The sequence below is a fragment of the Diuraphis noxia genome, unplaced genomic scaffold, assembly GCF_037042655.1.
Source record: "Diuraphis noxia isolate RWA-SAM2 unplaced genomic scaffold, SU_Dnox_SAM2 contig0002, whole genome shotgun sequence".
Classification (NCBI taxonomy): Eukaryota; Metazoa; Arthropoda; class Insecta; order Hemiptera; family Aphididae; genus Diuraphis; species Diuraphis noxia.
Window position 1 is genome coordinate 58,896,688 of NW_028301712.1, and position 23,707 is coordinate 58,920,394.

General features: G+C 27.6%; 2 protein-coding genes and 1 long non-coding RNA gene across 4 annotated transcripts in view; 2 read left to right on the top strand and 1 right to left on the bottom strand.

The window, feature by feature from the left end:
* Nucleotides 1-134: 134 nt before the first annotated feature.
* Nucleotides 135-21,088, bottom strand: LOC149058726 (uncharacterized). The gene is made up of 3 exons (XR_016190482.1): nt 21,006-21,088; nt 20,367-20,406; nt 135-688 (listed from the first exon to the last, which is right to left on the bottom strand). It is a non-coding gene; the product is annotated as an uncharacterized LOC149058726 (long non-coding RNA).
* LOC107171095 (uncharacterized) overlaps nt 17,109-23,707 on the top strand; it is a 28,393-nt gene continuing 21,794 nt past the window's right edge. The window contains exons 1-2 of one of the 2 annotated variants that reach the window (XM_089220800.1): nt 17,109-17,284; nt 18,277-18,373. In XM_089220800.1, coding sequence (XP_089076926.1) covers nt 17,179-17,284; nt 18,277-18,373 — 203 coding nt within the window. In that variant the 5' untranslated portion in view covers nt 17,109-17,178. Of the gene's footprint in view, nt 17,285-18,153; nt 18,374-23,707 lie in introns of those variants that run through there. The other variant, XM_089220799.1, reaches the window with a different exon arrangement.
* Nucleotides 21,075-23,373, top strand: LOC149058727 (uncharacterized). The gene is made up of 3 exons (XM_089220795.1): nt 21,075-21,234; nt 21,433-21,525; nt 22,075-23,373. Exons 1-3 carry the CDS (start codon nt 21,075-21,077, stop codon nt 23,217-23,219), a joined length of 1,398 nt encoding a protein of 465 aa, XP_089076921.1. The 3' UTR covers nt 23,220-23,373.

Here is a 23,707-nt window from a genome sequence, read left to right on the forward strand (position 1 = left end):
AAGGGAAAACATGAGAGCCCGCAGATAAATGCATTTTAAGAAGCAAACAATTTTTTAAAGATTTATACAAATATTTTTTATTGATCTTTAAAATACAACTTGGCAGCACAGGCCATTAGCAATAGTTACACATTATTCATATTGTTATACATATTACATATATTACATATTTACAATTATATTAGCTTAATTAAATTAGTTGTTTGAAGAAATTTGATGACTATTACCTATCTTGTTCTGGTCCGGGTTGGGTCCAAGTATTGTGTACAGGGTCTGGGTCATGTTGAGGTTGTGTCGAACTTGGTTATATAGTAGGCATTCCGTCATTATGTGTTGCACTGCAGTGAGATGATAACCGCATGCTTGGCATATAGGGTGATCTTCTTGTGCTATAAGGAATCCGTGGGTAAGTCTGGCGTGGCCTATTCTCAGTCAATTTAAGATAATCTCTTCTTTTCGTGATAGATTTGGGTTTTCCCATCTAAATATTGTGTTTTTTATCCTATTTAGTTTCGTAGTAAACTAGTAATACTATTCCAGGACAGATGCCATTTTTTACGAAGGAGTGAATTGATGTGGGATTTAAAGTCGTCGTAGGGAATTATGTCGAGAATGGTTGCAAATTTACTGGATATGGCTAGTTTGGCAAGTTTGTCCGCCATTTCGTTGCCTTTGATGCCTGAGTGACCTGGTAACCATACAATTGTTATTAGTTTTTTTAGTCTTCTGGCCTTTTCCAGTTTGTTCTGCATTATCACTGCGATGGGTTTGTTTTATTTTTCAAGCTATTAATGGCGCGTAAAGAGTCGTTCAGAAATACAAATATTTAACTCGAGTTAGATCAATGAAAAAAAAAAAATTAGAGGGAGCATGAGTGAATATCCACAATAATATAAAGACTGCAGTCTACAATTACAAATTCTAAGCCGACAAAATCATTTAAAATAATTATTAATTAGTTCGTTGAAAAATTATTATTTAGAAAGCACCAGGTTATCAAAGTGTAATATACTAATATGAATATTGTATGTATAAAAATTCAACTTTATTAAATAAATGAAAAAAAAATGAGAAAAGGAACATATAGGCGTCCGCAGGAGAAATGCATTTCAAGCAGCAAAAACATCAAAATTAAATACCAAATACGAGTATACTATTATTATATACTTAGGATTACTAATTAAAAAAAAAAAAAAAACACGAGAAGGGTAATTATACAGTTTCAACACAAATTACAGACTGCAGCCTATAATCTACAAATTCCTAAAACCAATAATTTATCAAATTATTAGTTCATTAAAAATTATTTTAAATTTCAAAATTAAATGAATTATAGTAATGAAAATTAAAATTATAAAGCTTACGTGATTGAACATTCGTATAAGCATTTTAAAAAGCACAAAAATTATAATAATGAGGAAATAAGACAGGAAGTAAAAGCTGCAATCAATTTTGCATTATAGGTGTACTAAAACTAAATACAATTAAAATTAAAAAAAAAATAAATGAATTATTATAGTTTCAATTATAATTATAATTATAATTATCAACGTTTTCTGGGCAATATTTAAAAAATAATAATTATTGATAATTATTTAGAGGAAACAAGGTTATCAAAGTTTAAAAAATGTATAGCAAAAATTAAGTGGGTTGAAATTTTACTACAAAAAAAAAAAGAGAAAGGGAGTTATAATGATAGTCAATCATAACTATATAATAGTGGCATCATCATGATCCCTAATACTGGCTAATACATTCACTCAGCGTATGTCTATACTATTATACACACAGTCATATAAATGTTTATACGATATGACTATATGAAACATCTGTGGTCAGTTTTTTTTTCTTTGACCCTATCTAAATTGTTTACCCCGCCGGCTCGGAGGACACCCATCCACCATCGGACACTTGGACACAATATGACTCTCCCTGCGTACGCCTATGGTTGAGAGCTAATTAATATATATTTAAAATAGTACTTTTTGTTATAAATAATAAGTACGTTAACTTAGTATCAATAATATATCACTTGCATTTCTCATTAACATAATTACACCTACTTCTTATTCCTGCACTCATTGAACACCTGACACATCTACAGTCAAACTAAGGTAAGTTAATTTACTTTATAGAATATAGGAGTCCTTATACGTATAGGTTAGGTTAGCATAATATTTATTTAAATTTTTTTATTTGATCATACATTTTATTCATAAAGTATTTCGTATTTGAGTATTTATCTTTTTAATTACTGTTTACGTTTTATGCTAAAAAAATATGTTGTATTTAATTTTTGAGCCGTGGACCAACTGACTCTGTATAAAATTATGACGTGGGTCAATTGTCCGCTTCGGCGTTTTTCACCGGGTGGCTACTAGTTGCGTCCTGCGGTAAAAATTTCTTCCGAATTGTGGCCCGAGTTTTTTTGGGATGCATACGAATTGCGACCCGAGTTTTTTTGAATTACATATGAATTGCGTCCCGGAATTTAAAATTAAATTAATTATATGTATGTAATTATATTTTATCATGTTATAATATGCATGCATTTATGCATTGATGTTCATTCAAATATGCAAACAAAAATGCATGTTAATTAAATTTATTTAGTTTAAAAATGACAAATATATATAATTCATTAAACGAGTAATATGGACAAAAAAATGTATTAAATATCTATTTGAAATAATTGATGTATAACGTATAATATAATTAAGCTATGTATATTTTGTATAAAGTAGGATGTTGCATTTTGATTTTTGAACCTTCACTGATCTAAATAAAAAGTCATGAACAAAAATAAATTAAAATAAATTAAGTATATTTTTATAATATTTCAGAGTTACCTAGCTGAAGAGTAGTTGACTACTAAAGACTTGGATAAATTTTCAGTAACTCATCTGTTTTTCAGTAAATATATTCTTAAATCGAGAAAAAATAATAGTGCGCATAATAGTAGAAGCTGAGTATTCTGCCCATAAAAAAGGAGGGAAATTGGACTTGTTTGAAATTTATGTTTCCAAAATATAATCAATAAATATTTCTACTTTTTCATTTCTAGGTTGAATAGCCATTAAGTAATCTGTTAAACAGTCACTCACATCAGTCATATCGTTCGAATTCAAAAGCGGTAGGCCAAAAAAGTATTTTAAATATTTACCAATTTCGGTATTTTTTTATACTCACTACTTAAGCTGATTGTCTGTATTTTTCGCCACCAGCTTTGGGCTAAGTGAAATCGGCATCCTTTTAAGCTAATAGAAGGCCAAACTTTTAATAGAGCTAAATGAATCACCTTTTAAAAATCAGCAAAAACTGTTTTTGGTGAAAATGTTAAGTTGAGTTTGTTACATTCAGATATGATGTGCATAAACGCCTTTTCATATGTTTTAGTTTCTTTATTGGAAAGTATAAAAAATAAAAGTGGAACATAATTACCATTTTGTAAACCATGAACTGTAAACATTTTGGGTAAATAATTTCGGACAACTTTTAAAGGTCCCATCTACAAAAATTGTATCAATTTTACATAAAAATGTTAAGTTAGTTTCAGTAGAAAATAATAAAATGTTTGATATGTCGTAATTTACAAGTAAAAAATGTTTGTTACGATTTGTAATTAATAAATGACTTATATTATCTAAAGAAGTATGTAATTCATTCAAGTCCATAGGCAGTGGCGTGGTGAACTAAAAATATTCCAGAGGCAACCCCCCATATAGATGACCCACCCCCACATGTATTTGCATGTAAATAAGTACAATCCTTGATACCCACCCCCCAATATTTGAAAAATCCCAGAGGCAATTGCCTCTGAAATTACTCTTTGCCACGCTACTGTCCATAGGTAACTTTGGCATAATAGATGATCGAGCATGGTGAATATTTTTTTCTTATTAATGTTAAACCGTATATGTTGACAAAGTATCTACGTCTTGTGTAAGGTAGCTATGAATAATTTTACTTGGCTTCTCATTAATATCATTGATAGCTTTACGTTTCACTTGATTACTTACAGTCTGTCTGTTTAATGTTTCATCATTATCTTTTTCGTGGTTTCATGATTTAAAACTTTTTTAATAATTTCGTTATTATTTAAATGAATATACGCTGCACAAGTTTTTTTAGTACAGCAATATCGATCAACATTATTTTTTAAATTTTTATGAAAATCCATTAAATCCATCGATTACAAATAATGTGTGATTTTTTTCACTCAAAATTTCATTCGGCATTATAAATAAATTAAAACAGAAAAGCGACGGAACGTTCTTAGTGGTAGTAAAGCGACGACTAAGATGCACTAAATACTAATTGGTATCTAGTGTCTACATTATAGGTACTGTAATTATATTTTATCAGTCAAGAATAAATTATCTAGAATTTAAAAAAACCTGGGCCGCAACTCGTCTGTACCCAAAATAAACTCGGGCCGCAATTCGGGTTAGACCTTTTTTCGTAGATATTTTGGGGACGCAACCAGTATGCAGCCTTTTCGCCAGGAACCAATTGTCCTAGATCCGTAACAGAGTACAGATATGTTCCTTCGTTGTTTTATTTACAATCTTTAACTATTTGCAATACGTCAGTCGTCGATAATCAGTTATAAGTTTGTCTCATAATGGCATGTCAAACTGAACCATACCGTCCGTCCGTCCATATAACCAGGTACTAATAACTAGTCCACAACTCTATATATTTTAAAACCTACCTTCTCTATTTCATGAGTATTTTGAGAGCATTTGATTATGTGTATTTTAAGTGATAAAATATAATACGTGTGCTAATTTAGTATTTACCCAAAAATCTAAATAATATTAAAACCTAATTAAATATTTTTTTTTTAATTATGCCTATACTCTTAGATGTGTTTATACTTACCAATATATTATTATTCACTCATAGTTCTATACATAATATGTGATCACTGATTAACTCTTTTCGTAGACCTAAACTAGATTAGTGATCGGTATCTACTTTAAGTAGATTACTAGATTATGGGAACGAAAGTAATCTGGAAACTTTGTGTTTTGAATAAAATGTATTCGTAAAATAAAATAAATATAATCGTTGAATTTTACAGGACATAAGTGTTTACTATTTATTATAATTTATAACACAATTTACAAAAATTAATATTCTATAAGTAGACAGTAGTGTACCTAACTACCTAACAAGTAAAAAGTAACTCAACCCAAGCTATTGCATAGTTGCTTAATAATTGCTTTGCGTATTTTATACATTTCACACTTTGGTATAAAATACGAGTCAACGACGCTTGTCTGTTCTAAAAAATATATTATACAGGGTGTAACAGGTCTATTTAACTAATTGTGGTGGTATGCATCACGATTCAAGTGGTTATGTTCAATAATGATAAAATATAATATGTATTTATTACTGATTTCCTACCTTTCAATGATAACAAAAACAATTATAGGGCAGAGCTCTAGAAATCATTACAAAAAAAACTTAAAATATTGCATAAAAAAAGTTATAGTATTAGTCAACTAGACCTGTTCAGTGGTTGAATTGGGGGAGGACGCGGGGATACTGAGCTACTCTTTATTTTTTCTTCACATTATAGCGTACCCCTTTATTATATTCATCAAGGAATAGGGTTACTATTAAATTGATTTGCTTAATTGTTAAACATCATTTAGAGTCTACCTTTATTTATTTTTCCAATTCAACCACTGGACCTGTTACACTGTATATTAAACCACTCGCAAAAAAAGAGTATAAAAAGCTTACATAAATATTGACTCATCAGGTAAAATTTCTATCTGTAAGGTTACGAACGCTATAACGCATTATTTTCTCCCTTCCGGACTGGAAGTTAGGTGGGAATATTGATTTTTATGAAATTATTCATTCAAACAGAATAATAAATCAAATTGCCTTTTGCCATAGATATTATTATATAATACATAATTATAAATAGGTACTTATAAAGTCTTTGATTTTTTAGAAATGTACCACGTTCACTGATAACATATAAGTCATAAAGCGATAAAACTATACCCAGGGGCGTCACTAGATCTTGGCTATGGAGGGGGGTTCGAAATGATAAAAAAAATAATATTAATTAACACGGTAATGCACATTTGAGTGTAAAACGATTGAATATACCTTTGTATCAACACGATTGAGCATAGAATATTTTACTATAAATTGATATATAAATATGAATCAATAACAATTATAAATTATAATATTATATGATATAGAATCTACGTATATATCATATAAATATATTACCATTATTATTAGCTGCGTCAAAAACATCGATATTCCAGGGATATTCATTGGAAATTAAAATACAATTATTTAAAAATACAAATATCTTGTGTTTATTTCATATGAAACTTTGCGGACATAGATTCATTATTGTACATACAATCATTATTCATTATAACTACCGGTGCATAGGGTCCTTTTCGTACATATAGCAGCTATACATTATTTATTATTAATATTAATTATGATGGAATATTATTTTACGATCTATGGTAGTCATAACTATGATAACTGATAATCTATCAAATATTTAGGAAGTTCAATGCGACGTTGCGCGATTAACGTCGAGGCTGTAATTATCTATTATTACGAACCGGACATTGGTGCATGGGCGCATTTAATTCCTAAATCATAGAAAATCAAAATCAATCAATATATTTTTATTTAATTCAAAGTAAAGTCGTGCTAGGCAGTATAAAAAATATCAAAATATATGTAGTTAACTACTCATCAGTATTAAAAAGTTTAAGAAAATTAGATACGGAAATATAAAACGTATTAAAATGTATAGGAGTTTTAGTTTATTGCGTTGTGTAATATTAAAATATACGAGCATCTGGGGATTTAGGACGCTTGCAAAGTGTACTTTTTGTGAAGTTGGATTAAATTATACACGATTGAGCATTTGACAAAGTATTATATATTTTATAAGTAAACAGAACATAATAAATTCTTAAAGAAACATTTTAACAAAAACAAAGTAACAGTATTATAGTAGTATACAATAAAAAAAAGTAATGACTGATGAGTGATAACAACATTATGATAACACTTTTTCCTAACTTATTTAATTCCTCGGTACAAAATTTTAAAATTAACGTGATATTAAATAATAATTTTACAAGGGTATATAGACACTGTGTTTATTGGCGAAATCGGATGACTGGCCTAGAACACGGTCTCTAAGTGAGCGTTGCATACCTTACCACTTAAATAAATCATTTCATCATTATGACAGAAAAATATATTATTATACAATTTCCATTGGCCGCGTTGATAACATTCTATCAGATTACGGATACGGTAAAACTAGGTATTATACGCATACTTTTACTGCAACTAGAATAGGATACAGCAGGGGCGTAACTAGCAGTAAATGTTTGGGGTAGCGAACACTTTTATATGCTTCATCTTCTCCAATAAGCATAATGGGTGAGTACCACTTATACGCATAACTTATTCCTCCTAAATTATTTTAAAATAATCATTATACTTATACAGTTTTATAACACGAAAATTCACAAATAACGTATTTTTTCCTGACAACTATTTAAAGATAAATAAATAGTAAATACACACTGACACTGATTTTTTTTATTAAATTATATAAATAATTTTGGGGTAGCAAAATGATACTCTTGCGACCTCATAAAAATGTTTGGGGTTACGACCGCTACCCCTCGCTACCCCATAGTTACGCCACTGGGATACAGAAACACGATGAGTGTCTATTTTATAATTATTCTGTAATATAATAATAAGCTATAGTATTTAAAGCTAATAAATAAATAACAATCTTGTTGCCATAGCAAAAATAAGTGTTGAAAAATATATTATCGTGATATATTATTTCATTCTTAATTTACTATTTGAAACGGTCACATATTATACTTCGTTAATTTGTTATTAAAAGTTATTAAGTATATTTCTATTCTTGTACCTATAGAATTGTTGAGATATATTAAGTGTTACTTAATTTTATTAATCAAAACAACCGTAATATTTAACGTTCATGTCAATTATCCGCGAATTGAAGATGTCAAAAGGTGATGATACGCAGAATGCATCGTCCAAAAATGATCTGAGCGTTTTCAACGATAATAAGGGAAATAAACGGAACATTTTGGAAAGTCAAGGTCTAGCAAGTTTGCAGCCGGGTGAAAGAATTAGCTCTGTGCCAGAGGTGGAGAGATCTTCTGCCGGCGATCCACTCGTGCCATCCACGACCGATTGTACGTTGCAGGTTTTATCTGATCTCCGTACTAATCAGACAAAAGATCTGGAAAGTCATGGGCCCGTGGATTTATCGCTGAGCAGAAGATACCATTCAATGCCCAATATGGCAGTGCTTCAGACATCTTCTGTTGCCGAGAACTGCCCCGAAAAGTCGAATGTCACAATGGATACACTGTCCAGTGATGAGTCAAAGTTAGAGGATTCAGTGATGGTGACTCCAGACGAACATAGTGCAGGACCGATCCCTACGATTATAGCGGCTTATGAGAGTCCGACATTTTGTTATCATATTGGATTCATGAGTGCGGCGGCACCAGTGATGCCTGTCATTGCAGAATCTGAAATTCATGATCTCGAGAATTCGCTACCCCACAGACGAGCAGTATCGATGCCCAACATTTCAATACAGTTTGGTGAGGTCGAATCTGGAGGCGGCTTGACGAAATGTCCAGAATCAGTTAATTTCCTGGAACCGACAATCGACGTCGGCTGTAGTGACGATGCAGAGCCGACGATAACCCCGATTATTGCAAAGCGACGTAAATCATTGTGGATTAGGACAAAGAAATTCTTACTGCTAATGATTTGTTGTGGCTCTAGTAATATGCCAATCGATTAAATGTTAATTATTTTACAATATATAATATATGATGCAATGCGTATAATTTAATAATATTATCTATTTAATCGTGTTGTATATTAACGAAACTTTTCAAATTAATTTAAGTTGAAAATAAAATATTTATTTTTGCATCTAAAATTTTAATATTGAATATCAGATACCTTAAAAGCTTATATAAATATATATCTATTGTCTACTTTAAACAATTTGAATGTTTTGACAGTCGACACGTACAATATGTATTTTCGAAATTTCTATTTGATTTTTAAATCATTACATTTAGTTTACATTAACTATACATACGACTACTATCAAAGTTTTAATATTATGGTAGGTAATTAAAAATAAAATTTGTTTTTATAAGAACACTTCACTTGAAAAGGATTTGTATCAATGAAGTATACTTGTCCAGGATTTCGGTAGCATATTCTTCATTAATTTATTTTTAATGCTAACTTAGTGGCCAAATTTTAAATATATCAAAATCATAAATTTCTAAATGTACGCAAGGGCAAAGTTTTTAAAAACTAATTGTCATACAAATGATTCTCATTACACTAGGTTATGCATAGATTTTAAGTAATATTTCTTTGGTTGTAGTTTATACGAAAACCGTGACTTTCACAAACCCTGTGCTATCCATACCTTGCAATTATCACCATCATATATGTACGTTTGAGTGGTTATAACTGCAACGTGTGGATAGTACAGGGTTTGTGAAAGTCACGATTTTCGCATAAACTACAACAAAAGAAATATTACTTAAAATCTATGCATAACTGAGTGTAATGAGAATCATTTGTATGACAATTAGTTTTTAAAAGCATTGTCCTTGCGTAAATTTAGAAATTGATTTTGATATATTTAGAATTTGGCCACTAAGTTAGTATTAAAAATAAATTAATGAAGAATATGCCACCGAAATCCTAGACAAGTATACAAATCCTTTTCAAGTGAAGTTCTTATAAAGACCAATTTTATTTTTAAGTACCTACCATAATATAAAAACTTTGATAATAGTCGTATGTTATAGATAATGTAAACTAAATGTAATGATTTAAAAATCATATAGAATTTTCGAAAATACATATTGTACGTGTCGACTGTCAAAACATTCAAATATTGTTTGGTTTAAAGTAAACAATAGATATATATTTATATGAGCTTTTAAAGTATCTAATATTAAAAATTAAAATTTTAGATATAAAGAGAAATATTTTATTTCTAACTCAAATTAATTTGAAAATTTTCGTGATTATGTCGATTGTTTTCAAAATCCTAACTTAATCATAAATATATATTCTGAATTTTCGCTATATATATATTTTTTAATTACATTAAGAACAACCGCCTTATGAGACTTTGTATTACATTTTCATGTTTATTCAAATATTTAAAGATTTTTTATTGATGAAAAAAAATTATTATTCAAAGTTTCTAATTTAATAAAAAAATAAACTAGCTACAAATTATGGTGCCGAAGTCCTATAAATCTATAGTATGGCGAAAAACATTTCAAGATGCCGAATATCTTAATATTGGTAAAAATAGAATACCATGGAGAGGAAAGTGGTCAATATGAAGCGACCCTATCTTAAATTTTCAAAATGTAACCTAAACATAAGGTTTAGCTATACTGCTCATAACCGTGTTATTTCCTCTGGCATAACCATATGTTACTTTCCCTTGTCTCCTTTACAGCTCATTCCGATCATTAATATTTTTTCTCTTTGTTTTTAATTTGTTCATTTAAAACTTTTTATTATTATATTTTTATTATTTACTAAATATATAACTCTGAATAATATTCTATGTTCAACAAAAAAATGTTCAGAAATTTTTTTTAATACCAAAAGTAAAGCTATTTATAAAATAAGATGTAAATAATTTTTGACTAAAATATTTCATATAATTTTGTTAAGCTACAACTTCATAAAAATGTTCTTTTCACATCTATTTAACACAAGATTTCTTACAAGTTTGTCAATGATTTTTTTTTATAAGCATTTAAAGTTCAAATGTTGACTAAATATGTAAAATTTACGACAATGTTCAAATTATCTTAGATAGAAATTCATAAAAATTTTTATTTTTGAATCTAAGATTTGGAAATTCAATTCAAGATTCCTTATACATTTTCTACCTTTATCAAAAAAAAAAAAAAAATATGTCCACCTGAAAGTCAAATATTTTAATAAGTATTAATAATAAGTAATAATAATCTATAATATATCATAGACAGATAAATCGTCTCCACTCAAAATCGTTTTTCATATACAATGATATAATACTATAATAGCATTGGATTCAAATTTAATTCTATCTACTTGTAACCTACTGTACAGCAGAGCGATATTCACTTATCATTTTCAATCATCTAAAATGTATATTTTATTAGTATAAACACAATATATATAAAATTAAAACTGTGATATTCTTAATAATTTTTATTTTTGTAAATTACACAATATTATAATGTGCTAAAAAATGCATTTATTTTTTTTTATAATTCTGTTTTAAACTCTAATATAAATTCGACATATCTAATTGATTATAAATATTTCAAGGTATAGTACCTAAAACAGTTTTATAGAGACAGAAATAATCATTTTTAATCCGGAAAAAAATTACCTCATTACGTAGTTATTAGTATTTTTTACATAGATTTATGTAGTTTTTTCAATGTATACAAAAATCATGTAAAATCTTGTAATAATCTTAAAATAAAATTTAGAATTCTAATTTTGGATTTAAATACTATAAAATACTTAAAAATAAAATATACATAAAATTATCTAAAAAATGAATAAATTACTTTAAAATTTAAAATATTGTCAAATAATGCGATTAATGCAAACTAAAACTGATTCAAAAATAGGTATATGTAACTTATTGTAAATAATTTAGAGTTAAACCCCCCCCCCCCAAAAAAAAATAGGTATATAAAACGTATTTGCAATAAAAGTCCGTGCTGCCCGGTCACCGTTTTCTGGTAGACTACCAAAAAGTCCGAGTAAAAAAGTCCGATATAGGTACGCCATATAATTAGGTAAAAGGAAAAATTAATATTTATTTAATTAAGAAATAATTTAAATATATAATTATATTTTATTTGTATGATTAATTATTTTTATTGTTTTATATTTATTTATACAGGATGTCCCACGGAGATCTGACATCCTGACAAATGAAATAACTTTTGTTCTAATCAATATTTAAAAAAAAAAAATTTTAAATACAATTCATAGACATTTGCGCAAGATTTTTGGTGTACATTTTTTATTTTAGAATCTGAACGAAGTGATGAATGTATTGATTTTACAATGATGTGTGTTTTTTTTTGTGTCTGTGTACAGCATAACTAGTCGAAATAATGCTTCGATTTCAAACTTTGGGGGTAGTTTCCGATGTAAAATTGAAGATCCTTGGTGCACTATAGAAGTCAAAAGTAAACATTTTCCAACAGTTTTCAAAAAAATCGAGAAAAACAAAAAAAAAATGACAGAAAAACGGAAATTTTTACGCAAAATCAGTTTTCGACCAAATCGAGTTTTTTATATGGTTGTAATTAAAAAAATAATCACTTTAAATACTTGACATTTTCACCAAATGTTTATGTCAGTGTTCTCTATATACAGTTTAATTTTCAAAAATTTTTGACTTTTTTTGAGTTATTTATAGACCACTGAAATTTACACTTTTTTTGAGAATTTTTTTTTGAAGTGTCGGTAAAAAAATGTTGGACGACCAAAAAAAATTGAAAATTTAATACAAGGTTCCTTATGAGTTGTACCTACTTATTGTAGCTAAAAAAAATTAAAAATCGTGTATCACGATTTTTTTTAATAAGCCCTTATAGTAGAAAATAGAAAATAGAAAATTTGCAAGTAATTTTGAAGTTGAAAAATCATAAAATTTTTTGCGTTTATAACTAAGGATTAAAAATACAACACTAAGTTTTCCATAAGTTTTCCTTCAAGTAGCTATAGAGAAAACTCGAAGCATCATTATAGGAAAAATTTTAAGTGCGTTTGAATTTTAAATTTTTTCGAAATAGCGTAACGATAACGATTTATCTTCAAACGATTTTAAATATTTGTTATTATTCAAAAAGTATAAGTCGTAGATACTTGAAAGTTTCACCAGTTATTTAGATTGGCATTTTCTTTACATGATTTAATTTTCAAAATATTTTGACTTTTTTGAGATATTTATAGACTACTGAAATTTTCAATTTGTCTGAAATTTTTTTGAAGTGTCGATTAAATTTTTTTGGCCCTATCGAAATACTTGAAAATTTTATACAAAGTTCCTCATAAGTTATTCTTATTGCTATTAAAAAATTATATGAATACATAGGCACAATTTTTTTTTATTAGCATTTGAAGTTCAAATATTGACAAAAATTCGTCAAAACCATGAATATTTTTATTTTTTTGGTGTTTGTCATTACATTTTGGGGCAGTAAAAATGCTTTGAATTTTAACTTCAGTACCTTGTTAAATCAGAAAGTGAATCTAAAAGATACTTTGAGGGATCAAAAGTAACAAATTCTTAATATTTATTTAAATAATCGATTTTGATTTTTGATGTAACTTTAAAACGAATGACCATTGATACATGAAATTTCCACCGAATGTTTATATAAGTATCTATATTCTATCCACCATGAAATTTTAAAAATTTTGACTTAAGTTGAGCTATTCATAGTTATATGAAATTTTCAATCATTATTAGTTTTTTTTAAATTAAAATCGATAAAAATTCATTTTTTAGGTAGAAAATCTTGAAAATTTAATACTCTTAAAAGCTCTTAACATATTATTATAATAGCAGTTGAAAAATAAAATAAATTCATAGTTACAATTTTTTTTATAAGCATTCAAAGTTTGAATTTTGACAAAATACGTAAAAATCACGAAAATCACAAATTATTTTAAGCTAGAAATTAATAAAAAAATAACTACATGCAATGTTTTTGGAAAAATTGATTAATAACCATGCCTTATGCAAAATGCGTCCTAATTGAAAAATAAAATATTTGTTTCAAAATAGAATTTATGACAATATTCAAATATAATATATCCTAGTCAGAGGTCCACCCCACCACCTAATGTACAGCAAAGCGATACCCACTTCCCCACTTTTTTTTTTTTTAATACTGAAAATAAAAAACTTAAAAATTCATAAAAAAAATTCAAAAACATTCAATATAGCCAATTTCTAAACCTTATTTTGAGAAAAATTTATATGGTAAAAAAAATTATTTAAGTCAAATTGATGATTTTTACGATTTTTTTAAATATCAATATTCTCTTTAAGTAAATTACTATCTAGTTTATGTTAAAATCATTATAATTTCAAAAAATATAAATTTACCTAGATGCATATGATATTTAAAAATGTTCATGTAAAATATTTAAAAAATGATTTATATTTTTTGAAATTATAATGTTTTCAACATAAACTAGATCTTAATTTATTTAACGAGAATATTGATATTTAAAAAAATTTTTAAAAATCAGCTATTTAACTTAAACAAGTGATTTTACCATATAAATTATTCTGAAAATCAGTTTTACAAATTGGCTATGTTGAATACTGCAAAAATTTTATTATTAATTATTAAGTTTTTTATTTTAGTATTAAAAATAAAAAATAAAAAATGTATTCTAAAAATGTAGCCAAAGTGTCTGTGAATTATATTTAAAAGAAATTTTTAAAAAATATTGATTAGAATAAAAGTTATTTCATTTGTCAGATGAATGTTAATCTACATTATCATTATGTATCGAATTTTATCCTTTCCTATATAAAAATTACTTAAAACTATAAAATTCACTAAAAATGTATTAGTCTTAAAAATGCAAAATAAGTTATACATTTCTTTATTGATTGATGTATGAAATTAACTTTGTGCTTGGAAAGCTATGTTTTTAGACATGCAGAAAAAATTCGAATTGAATTCAAATTTTTTCCTAACTGATGATGTATTGCAAAATTACTATGTACCTAAAATTGTTAGATTTTTTATCAAGGATCTCTTAAGTACCAGAAACAAAAAACTATTTTTTACTAGCTATAGATATTACATAATCAAGATTAAATTTTCACTTAAAAACACTGTTTATATATATAGAATTATAGAAAGAGATCTATATAAACAACATCATCTGAATAATATAAATTTAATTTTTATGTTTAGTTTATTCGTGTTATTTTGTAAATCAATGTTATAGACAATAAAATCATAAAAATAATATTTTTAGAGCAACGTGTCTTCTCTCTTTATGTTGAATAATGACTATCGACCTGCAGAAGCTACACGGCTCAAGCGTATAATTTTATGTTCTACTAAATATTTAAGTCAGCAAACACTAAACGCAAAGATAACGGCAGAGTAAATTTAAAGATAATAAATGCATAATACCTACGTAATACAGAAACGGCAAGTTTAGGTTTATACTTTATAAACTGTAAATTTCATATTAAGTATTGTGTGGTAAATTTAAATTGGAAGTAAAAATCATCGACATTTCTTTTTAAGTTGTCTCGGTAACAATGAACATAATATTATAATATTAATTTGATATAATAATATTAAATTCGGTCGAGTTTTAAAAAAACCCAATTTAAATAATAATATAAAATTTGGTCCAGTTTTTAAAATAAATAATTATAATAATAATTTAAAATGTATACTATAAGTATAATAAATACAGTTCAAAATAAAACTAAAGCTTAAAATATTTCAATCTAGAAACTAACCAGTTGTAACACCCATATAATAGAGCATTTCTATACATGCGGTTTTTTTTTAAATTAGAAAAGTTCAAAAAAAAGCTTAAGTTATACCTAATAATGGCTAATACCTATAATAAGTGTATAATAAATAAATTATTGCTGATACACGGCGTGCAATTCCGACATTTTTTTTTTTGGCATGCAATTCGGACGCAGTCAAATATGACAATTAAAGATAAATATATATGTTATGTTTTCCACTTCCACCCCCAATGATTAGGAAGAAAATATTTACGAAAATACAATGGTTTAAATTCATTTAAAATTAAGGATAATAACTTTTTACGGATAAATATAACTAGATATTATTGATATGAACATTAAAAAAAAAATATAATAATATATTATATTACTATATTAGGTACCCATAACTAATAGGTATCTATTATATTTACGGGAAAAGGTGATATTATAGTATATTGTGATAAACAGTTCCCACCCATTCCTGTTTTTTGAATAGGAAAAAAATCACCTATTACACAATATATAAATTAATGATAAATAAAATTAACAATATTTTTAATCAAATAAAATGTTAACTATTATATCATTGTTTAAAAAGTATATTGGTTAGTACACAACATATCACAATTTACTCATATCTACATAGGTGATTAGAAAATTATTATAAATTAAAAAATTATATGACAGTTTTATTCTTTAGTGAACATATACTTGGTTGTCTTACTTAATTAGTATGTATAATATATTAATATGCCAATCCTGAGCTAATTTTTTTAATATGTCATTAATATCATTTGATATTTTAATTTTTTTCCCAATAAATTACGATTAGATATCTTATTGGCACAATATTGATTAATCCTCAACTTAAAAATACCTACACCATATACACACGCATTTATTTTCGACTTCTTAGTTTACCTAGTGGATATCATAGCAAAGTATGTTTAACTACGTTAGTTTAAAATTTAAATATTATACATACCAGTTTAAATTGTGTTATGTTTTTTTAACAGCTATAAATCGTACATTTGTACAAACTTTTTTATGACAAAACTATGTAGGTAACCTACCCAGATTCAAAAATTACATTTTGACGAAATTAAATATTTTAATAAAAAACTAATGATTACAGTTGCCTGTTTTGTTGTACTTACAACAAGTACCTACCTATTTAAAAACAAATTATTTTTAATAAACACAATGCCGTACATTATTATTTACTAAACACAGTGAATCTATAAAAATAAAAACATAATGTAGTACCTATATATAATAGAGTATAAGATTTATGGAATTTTTATATTGTATTATACATCATCTATGGCAAACTCTCAATCGATGACATTCGTTAGAGACGATTAACGATTCTAATCATTTCATTGACCAAAAAAGCCACCCATAGCCGGACTAGTCGTTAAGCAGTAACTTTAGTACAAAAAATATACTCGCATAATTCGTTCCGTTTAGGTTGTTCTCATAAAACTACTTTCAATTAAAGATACTTTCAAGTTTCGTTACGAAGTGAGATGAAGACGGATGAAGATAGCTGCTATTTCTATTACCTATTTCTTCGTCGGTGGTGTAGGACGTGTAGGGGTACAGTATATAGATACAGCACAGACCGGAAAAGTCGTAAGTTTATTTTCATATTATTTTGGGGCTTAAACCTTACGTTTACTTTTGAGTATAAAAATAATTTCCTATTTATTACCTCGATTATACCACTGATAATCTGCTAACTGGGCGACGCGAATTCATGCATTGTTTTTATTCACAAATGCACAATGTATATAAAAAACGCGAACTCGAATAATCCAAGCCCCGTCTTCGTTTCACTATCACTCAAAAATCATGTAAAAAATATATATTTAAAATATACCTTTATGGCTCTACAAAAATCGTTACACAAAGGTACAATACACGGGCGTTCTTATGTATCGTGAAATTCAACAATATTGTTATAATTTTACTTTTAGATGCATTGTACGTAAGTATTCTAAGCCCTTCAACCACAATTAACTCAAAATCCGGTGTTTAGACCTGAGGGGTGGGTCCTTGTATAGTTGTATCATTCGGTTATTGGATTATGATGGCCGATGGGCATCTAATAATGAGTATACAGCACCCTTATTTAACGGTTACACGCCTGCAGTTAAGAGAACGCAAATACCTAACCTAACCTATCATAAATCATGGATGTGTATAGATTCTAAGAGTAAATTATCGAATTGTTTTTTTTCATATATTTAATATATTTTATTTGATTGATATTTAACATTCGTTTTTTAATGTTATTGCAAATTCAATATTTTTTTTACTATCTATAAGCCTTTTATATAAATTTCGATTGCAACGAAATCTCTAACGTTTTATTATTTCAATGAACAAATCGTAAACACGAACCTCTTTGATATAAAAGTTGTATTATAATATTTATATATATCTTTGAAATTATCTTATTGACGTAATGTAATGATATAATCCATGGCGATTGTCAAAGTCGTCGCAGAAGATGCGGTCGATTAAAGATTCTAAAATTTCAATTAGCAAAGCAGACATGAACGAAAACCATACAGCATTCCGTATGATTTTTTTTTTTCATCAATTATGTACAATATTTTCAGATTTCAATTCAGTATCAGATGCGTTTCTATTCTTCACCATCGGAGTGCAAACACGTCACGCAGATTTCGCCGAAACCCGAAACCGTCGACGTTTAAGGTAAGTTTGTTTTTATATTCTTTAGGGGAACAAATTAATATTTTAGACTTCAAAAAAATATTTAATGTCACGAAATAATATATGTTATCCAAGTGTCATAGATAGACGCATACTTTGTTTCTGAATTGTTTAATATACGCAAGATTGAATAATTCAAACACTATAGTCGTTTTTTCCGGTCGCCAAGCGTAGAATAATTGTAATTAAAAATTATAAGGGTTTTGTAAATATACATTTTGAAATAACAAATAGAAAAACCCGTGGTTATAATTGATGAGTCATTAGAAAATACGACACAATTTTTAATTATGACTGCTAATATTTTCCAAATCCAATGTTAGAAAACTATTTATTTAACAAAAATTGTATTGTTATTTTAAGTATATTTATATAGTTATTTATAATTCACGCCTAATATCTATATCATAGGGACTTATAAGTTTGAACACTTAAAAAAATAATATTCTCCGGATGGTAGTAGATTGTCTATCACTAGTGTGCACGCTCATGCATTTTAATAATCTAAATTAATCATATTTAAATTAATTATATTATACATAATTATCGTATAGGTATTTATATAAATAATGTAGTACTTACAGATAGGAGTTCTTATCTTAATATATTTTTTTGACTATTCATAAGACTGAAGAAGCCTTTTTAATAAATTTCTAGTGCAACGAAATCTCTTTAAACACTATTAATTATTGTATTATTTATTTTAATATTTAATCATACCTATGCTATTGTTATTAACTTATAATTCAATACTAACTTACGGATATCGTATATAATGGTGTATATAATTTTTAGTTACATAGTAAGAAAAGATTAAAATTAGCTTAAATATTTATTTGAAAAATACAATATGTGAAATCATGGGGGTATTAGATTTTATAGGTTTTTGTAAGAAAATATGCTTTATTAATACCAACTTATGGGGAGTAAAATAAACAAATTAAAAATATTCAATACGTCTTTTAGATAGCTTAAAGTCATAAAATATAATATTAATTAATTATAATTATTAATTTTATGCACGGTAATATTGGGATTAAGTAGATATTTCAAGAATTCACCCTAAATAGCAGTAATTTCATCAATAACTTATTTTTATGAACACAATTATTATTCAACAATTACTAATAATTAATTAATTAATTTTGTACTAAAATACACTATTATCCATAAAAATTCATCGTTTTAAGTTGTTTTTATTAATTATTTAAATTAAAATCCATTTAAGTGTTTATAGTTTAAATTAGATCCATTTGGTTATCATGATTACGATTTAGATTTTAAGTGAATCGATGAATGTATTGATATTGTAATGATAGGTATGCGATTTTTTTCGACTGTACACGATAAATAGTCGAAAAAATGCTTCAATTTCTTACTTCAGCATATTCTCTGGAAGATAATAGTAGTATAAAATAGGGGCTTCTGGATCTCCTCCCCCTTAAATTTTACATGTAAAAGCATAGGGATCCTCAGTATAGGCAATTCCAATACAGGCTCCTCCGAAACTAGTATAAATTACTCAATATAGGCAACCCACAACACACATAAACTCTTCACAACCGCCACCGCCACCACCACCGCCACCGCCGCCACCACCAATTATCTCCCCTATAATTTCCCCTTAAAAAGAATATATAATATTTTGATGTACATTATTTGTATCGACCAAATCGTACACTTGGCCAACATATATTTTCCCCCTCCCTTATCAAATATATTACCACCCCTTTATTTACACACACTCATAAATACACATACAAGCATATATATACACACACACAATATCAGTATTCCATATAGCACATAAACAAGCCGTTCAGGCCATTATCCATTAAATTACATACAGACTCACACGTACACAAGCGTACAAAATATAGATCATCACCTAAATATATACAAAATATATACTTAAATACAATACAAACCACATACATCACATGCATATTGTTATATAATTTACATTTATACTTACATATCAATAAGATAGATCGTTGAAGCTACATATAGTTTACCTAAACACATAAATATCATGACCATTAATTTACAGACAACAAGCAGATTAGTTTTCCATTTAGTACATTATAGATAGTTAACCAGTCCTTTGTTCGTTCGTGACACATACACACACTAATACATACGTAAGATTCCAGTATTCCATATAGCACACAAGCAAGCCGCCTAGACCTTTCAATACACACATACAAAAACTGTCACATAGTCACATCGAACATTTTTAAACATTCCAATCCATCCCCGCCACCCTTTCTCACGCCACTGCCTCATTAACCGCCTGTACGACAACGGACCTGTAGAGACATGTCCGAATATTGTTGGTGATTAGTAGCAAGAAATTAGTGCATTAATTAAAACGAAATCAGTCCGTGTATTAACATTCAAGTGTCAAGTCGTGTTTTTACAGAGTTCCGAAGTGTTATTAAAGTGTTCACAAATATTTTATAAAAATTAAATTATTTATTTTACTAAAGCTAACACCATAGTTTTTTCTACTGATATTTCTAGTGTTGTGCGCATGCGCTTATAAATCGCTTAAATAAAATCATTTCACACTGATATTTAAAGAACAATAATATATTTTACTGTATTTCATTACCTATCTATTCGTTGAAGGGTAAAGTCTTGTTTCGCGAGTTTTTTCAGTTTTCAACGTACCTACATAATAATGTTCTCGTGCAGTGTATGTGATAAGACCTTTACACTGATTAAAAATCTACACAGACATGTCAAGTCACACGAAATATCCAAGAAGATTTCCTGCAGTATATGCTCAGAAATATTCACACGGAGAGATAACCTTATCAGGCATACTAAAGAAAAACATCGTAAGTATTTTTAAACTAATTACAGATTTATTAGATAAAAAATATATAATCAAGGCTATGTATATCATGTTTAATTATTAAAATACAACATATTGTATACGTAATACTATCTAAAAGAAAATTATAATAAAAGTGTTAAACATAGTGTATGGTTTTTTTTTTCAAGTATACAATTAATAATAATAATACTATTTTCAGATTCAAATATTATAATTCAACAACAACCGACCATAACCAAGCGAGAAATTCAAGATTTTTTTAAACCAACCGCACACATTTACGATTATAATGGTAAATATCTTATTCATATGTTTATTTACTTCCTATGTTATAACAGTAATATAAATATAAATATATATGAACGTCCCCCATGTATAAATATATACATATTTACTAACGCTATCGTTACAAAATAATGTATGTATCTAAAATAATATGATAATATTCCGAATAAGCACATTTAAAGTTAAAATTAATTATTACTATTATTATTACGAACGACAGCGTATTTACATCGTATTTTTACTATTATTACACAAAAGAATAATGTGTATTATTGCTATATCTGAGACCTCTATATCATTTTTGTTTTTGCTTTTGCATAATATATACACACTACATATACATGTATGTAATACTATTTAGTATTTGTAGATCTATCTCAATCGTGTGTTCTATATTATGATAAACATATCACTAAAAATTTTTTTTAATTCTCAATTTTTCTTCAGATACTTTTATTTAAAAAAAAACGTTTATATTTATAACAACAATTTATCTTTACACACATATTTCTATAATTTTTAGCATTACAATAGTAAATTATTTATTTTATTTCAGTTCCTTCGGCTTCAAATCGCAATAACCTTAAGCGTGTACATGCGGAAAATTCGAACGAAGCAGCAAATGCTAAAAAAACACGCATGACCATCGTTAAAACCCCCGGATTTGTTAAGACTGGTTCATCGCTCTCTAATAAAATCATTTGGTATTATAAGAAAAATACAGATAATTTGAACAACTTCAGCGCATTTTTAGTATCATCAAAAAAAGACTTAATTCAATTACTTAAATCATCATCGACAAAACACCCAATTAAATTCAACCTGAAACTGGAAGCAACGTACAGCCGGCCAAACGTAGACAATTCAGCCGAGAACCGTGCGTTTAAAACTTCAGCTAAAGAAATTTTTATAAATACGGATATTGAGTCAATAGTAGAACAAACGTTTGTAAAATTATTGACCGAAGAAGATGTTTATACATCTAAAGGAAGTGGTTTTACTTTACAATCTATAGACGGCTTATTATTGGGAGTATACAAATGCACACCTATCGGTGGTTCATCGTACATTCCGTTACCAAATTACATTAAGAATAAAAAAGCTGTTATCAATCCACAAAACTCAGACCAACAGTGTTTTAAGTGGGTAATCATAGCAAAGTACGTTACGGGTAATAACAAAATTATTGTAACTGAAAATTATACATCGCTGGAGGATAAATTTAATTTCGATGGCTTAACATTCCCTACGCCCTTAAAACAAGTTAAAATTTTTGAAAAAAATAATAAAAATGTTTCCGTTAATGTATACGGGATTGATAAGAAGTTCCAGCCGCCGAAGAAATTTCCTACATATGAAGTCTTCCCACTACATGTCACAGACGAAGAGAAGCCGGACCATTTTGACTTGCTTCTGATAACAGATGGAAATAAAAGCCATTACACCTACATCTCTAATTTTTCCCGGCTTATTAGAAAACAAAAAACTGGACATAAGGAATCTGCTGTATTTTGCAAACGTTGTTTTACCAGTTATGACAATCAACCCAGGAAAAATGCACTAAACGGACAAGCAGCACTTGATCAACACAAACTTATTTGTGGATCACATAAACCAATTTTACCGGATATGCCTGACCCCGGTACAATGTTGGAGTTTGATGCATGGCAAAAAACACAACGGCACCCCGTAGGCATATAAGCATACCATACATTGCTATAGACCCATGGGAAATCGAGAGCTCTCATTGGCTCTATTACGTTTGTGATAACACTGATAACATTTTAACATTATCAATATTCAATGTTATCAAATTTTGAATTCTGAGTTTTTTAACTTTATGTCTTTATTATTTTGAATATTTTTGATTTATTTAATTCAAACATAAAAATATGATTTATCCAGCTTCATTTAAATATGAAATAGTCAAAGAAGACAAGGTTAATAAAAAATAAATAAATGTGTTAAATAATACTTTAAATTTGTGTTATCAATATTCAGTGATTTTCAAATTTTGAATTCTGTTTCCATTAATTATTAACTTAATATTGTTAAATTAATTAATTTTATTCATATAATTAAGACTTAAGAATGCTACCCATTTGGAATACTTGATTGAAATCCACAATTATTTTACAAAACAAAACTGATGAAGGTAAAGTCAAATTACAAGTAGAGGTACATATGGT